At 41.3% G+C, this 2,289-nt stretch overlaps 1 protein-coding gene across 1 annotated transcript in view; it reads right to left on the reverse strand.

The window, feature by feature from the left end:
* Nucleotides 1–2,289, reverse strand: part of cspg4 (chondroitin sulfate proteoglycan 4) — a 183,228-nt gene that overhangs the window by 55,893 nt on the left and 125,046 nt on the right. The window contains exons 4-5 of the mRNA XM_014027385.1: nucleotides 1,773–1,961; nucleotides 1,349–1,624 (exon numbers count right to left, since the gene is read on the reverse strand). Coding sequence (XP_013882839.1) covers nucleotides 1,349–1,624; nucleotides 1,773–1,961 — 465 coding nt within the window. The remainder of the gene's footprint in view (nucleotides 1–1,348; nucleotides 1,625–1,772; nucleotides 1,962–2,289) is intronic.

The raw sequence follows: 2,289 nt of genomic DNA on the forward strand, positions 1-2,289 counted from the left end.
GGGCGCCCCCTTTCTATAATGATAGGGGAAACACTGCAAATCCAATCCCAGCCTGGGGAATTTTCTGGGTAGAGTTTGTATATTCTCTCTGTGCATGCATGGATTTTCTCAGGATTCCTCCCACAGACCAAAAACATGACTGTTAGGTTAATTGATAACTCTAAATTGTCCCTAGGTGTGAGTGAGAGAGTGAATGGTTGTTTGTCTCGTTTGTCTCTTTGTGTGTCCCTGTGATGGACTGGAGACCTGTCCAGGGTGTACCCCGCCCCTCGCACTGTGACTGCTGGATATGGGCACCTGTGACCCACGCAACCCTGAAAAGGAAGAAGCGTGTACAGAAAATGGATGGATGGATGGCTGGACCTGTACGTCTCCTGTGTTAATGTTGGTACATGTAATATGATAATTCTGTACAGTGGAGATCATTAAGAGTCGTTGTCGGGTGAAAAAATCTTTCGCTAACATTGTGTTGACAGCGAACCGTAAGTGTTGGGAGTGGCATCCAGTGCTGGACCGGATGTCCATGGCATATAGGCAAGCTGAGTTGAGCTGAAGATTTGATGTCAGCAGACTGCAGGCCACTGATTGGCCAGAGAGAGATGTCAATCATGAGACGACCTCTTTCACAAGAATTAAACCCATCATTTTTAAAACCCTGCGACCACAGCATATGTTTTTATTTATTTTTAAATATATAGCACATTTATTAAAATGACAAGACATAAACCAACACTGTGATGCTTTGAAGAGGTGCAGATGTTTCTGTGCTTGATGACTGCCAACAAAACTCAGATGGAGATAGAGGGCTCCAGCCAGAAAAGTTAGAGTGGCCTCGACTTGGCCGTGGCATTTTCAGAAACCATAAAGGATGGAGTGTTTTGTGACTTTATTTCACTCACCCATTGCTGTGTTGTGTTTCTACTTGTTCACTTTGTAGAGACCTATTAGAGTGCTGTGTGAATGTGTAAATGAGGACACAGATTGTAGTGTGAAGAGCTTGGAGTGACCTGGTTGTATAAAAAGGTGCTATATAAGTACAGTCCATTTACCATTTACCATTTGCCATTGCACAGCCACCTGAAAAATCTTTGGCATTGTTGAGACTAATCAGTGCCAATCACATTCATACACTGATGGGACACATCAGAGGCATTAGGAGCTAAGTATCTTGCCCAAGGACACAATAACTGAGACAACTGGACGGGGATTGAACCGGTGATCTTCCTATTCCAGGACAACCCCCCTAACCCCTCTGCCACAGCCGCCCCTGCCATAATCCCGCCCACACATAAAGAAAAAGTCAAGAACAAAAGAATACAGTATCACCACATACACAAAGCCAACATACCTCGTCCCAGGGAAAGTAAGTGACTTCGTCCCCATTCAGGTTGCGGAGTTCACCGTGTCGTGGCGGCTCGTCCACAGAGAAGTCGATGTTTGCTAAGCTGTAGAAAGGATGCGAGATGTTGACAATCTCTTCATTTATTGCTCTGCTTAGACCTTCTTTCACTGAAAAGTTGAAAGCCTGGATGGGAATAAAGCGGGGCACGATGTTCACGTCGATGTGCAGGTCCTCCAGTGTGTTATAACCATTACTGACATCCACTGTGAAGGAGTCATAGCCCTGAAAAAGAAACATGTTGACATCAATAATATTCACTAGTAAGTCTTTACAGGCAGTTTTTTTTTTACCTGCCTTTATCCTCAGTTTGATTATAAAAAGAAATAAGCTGCCACATCAAGGCAGTAGAATAAAATAAAAGGCCATAAACCTGAATAGATGAAGACACATAAAGGATGTGTTCCTGATCAATGTCCTCCTGAGAAAAGGAGTGAATGTAGTCGAGGACAGGCGACGCCGTGTCATCTGAACTGTTTTTCAGCATGACCACATGACCGAGCCGGGGAGGCGTTTTCACTGTGAACATTATTTCTGAGGGCAGAAGGTCTTCTTCATTCACCTGAAAGGTAAAGGTAAAACAATCTTAAAAGTTTATCAGGCCAATGCATGGGCTGCTGTTTGTAAAGTTACAGTCAAAAATTACCACCAATATTTTTGTTTTATTTAGCTTTTTATAAGAAAAAAAAGAACAGATTTATTTTTCAGTCAGTTTTTCACCGTATGATTCATACTTTTATAAATGTCATAGTTTATAAACTAAATATTTAACTTACAAATTAAATATTTAGTTAACAAGATAAGTATTTAGCTTGTGACTTAAATATTTAGTTTTGAGATATTTAGCTTGAAACTTAAATATTTAGGTATTTAGCTAAATACCTAAATAT

Source organism: Austrofundulus limnaeus, unplaced genomic scaffold (assembly GCF_001266775.1).
Source record: "Austrofundulus limnaeus strain Quisiro unplaced genomic scaffold, Austrofundulus_limnaeus-1.0 Scaffold644, whole genome shotgun sequence".
Classification (NCBI taxonomy): Eukaryota; Metazoa; Chordata; class Actinopteri; order Cyprinodontiformes; family Rivulidae; genus Austrofundulus; species Austrofundulus limnaeus.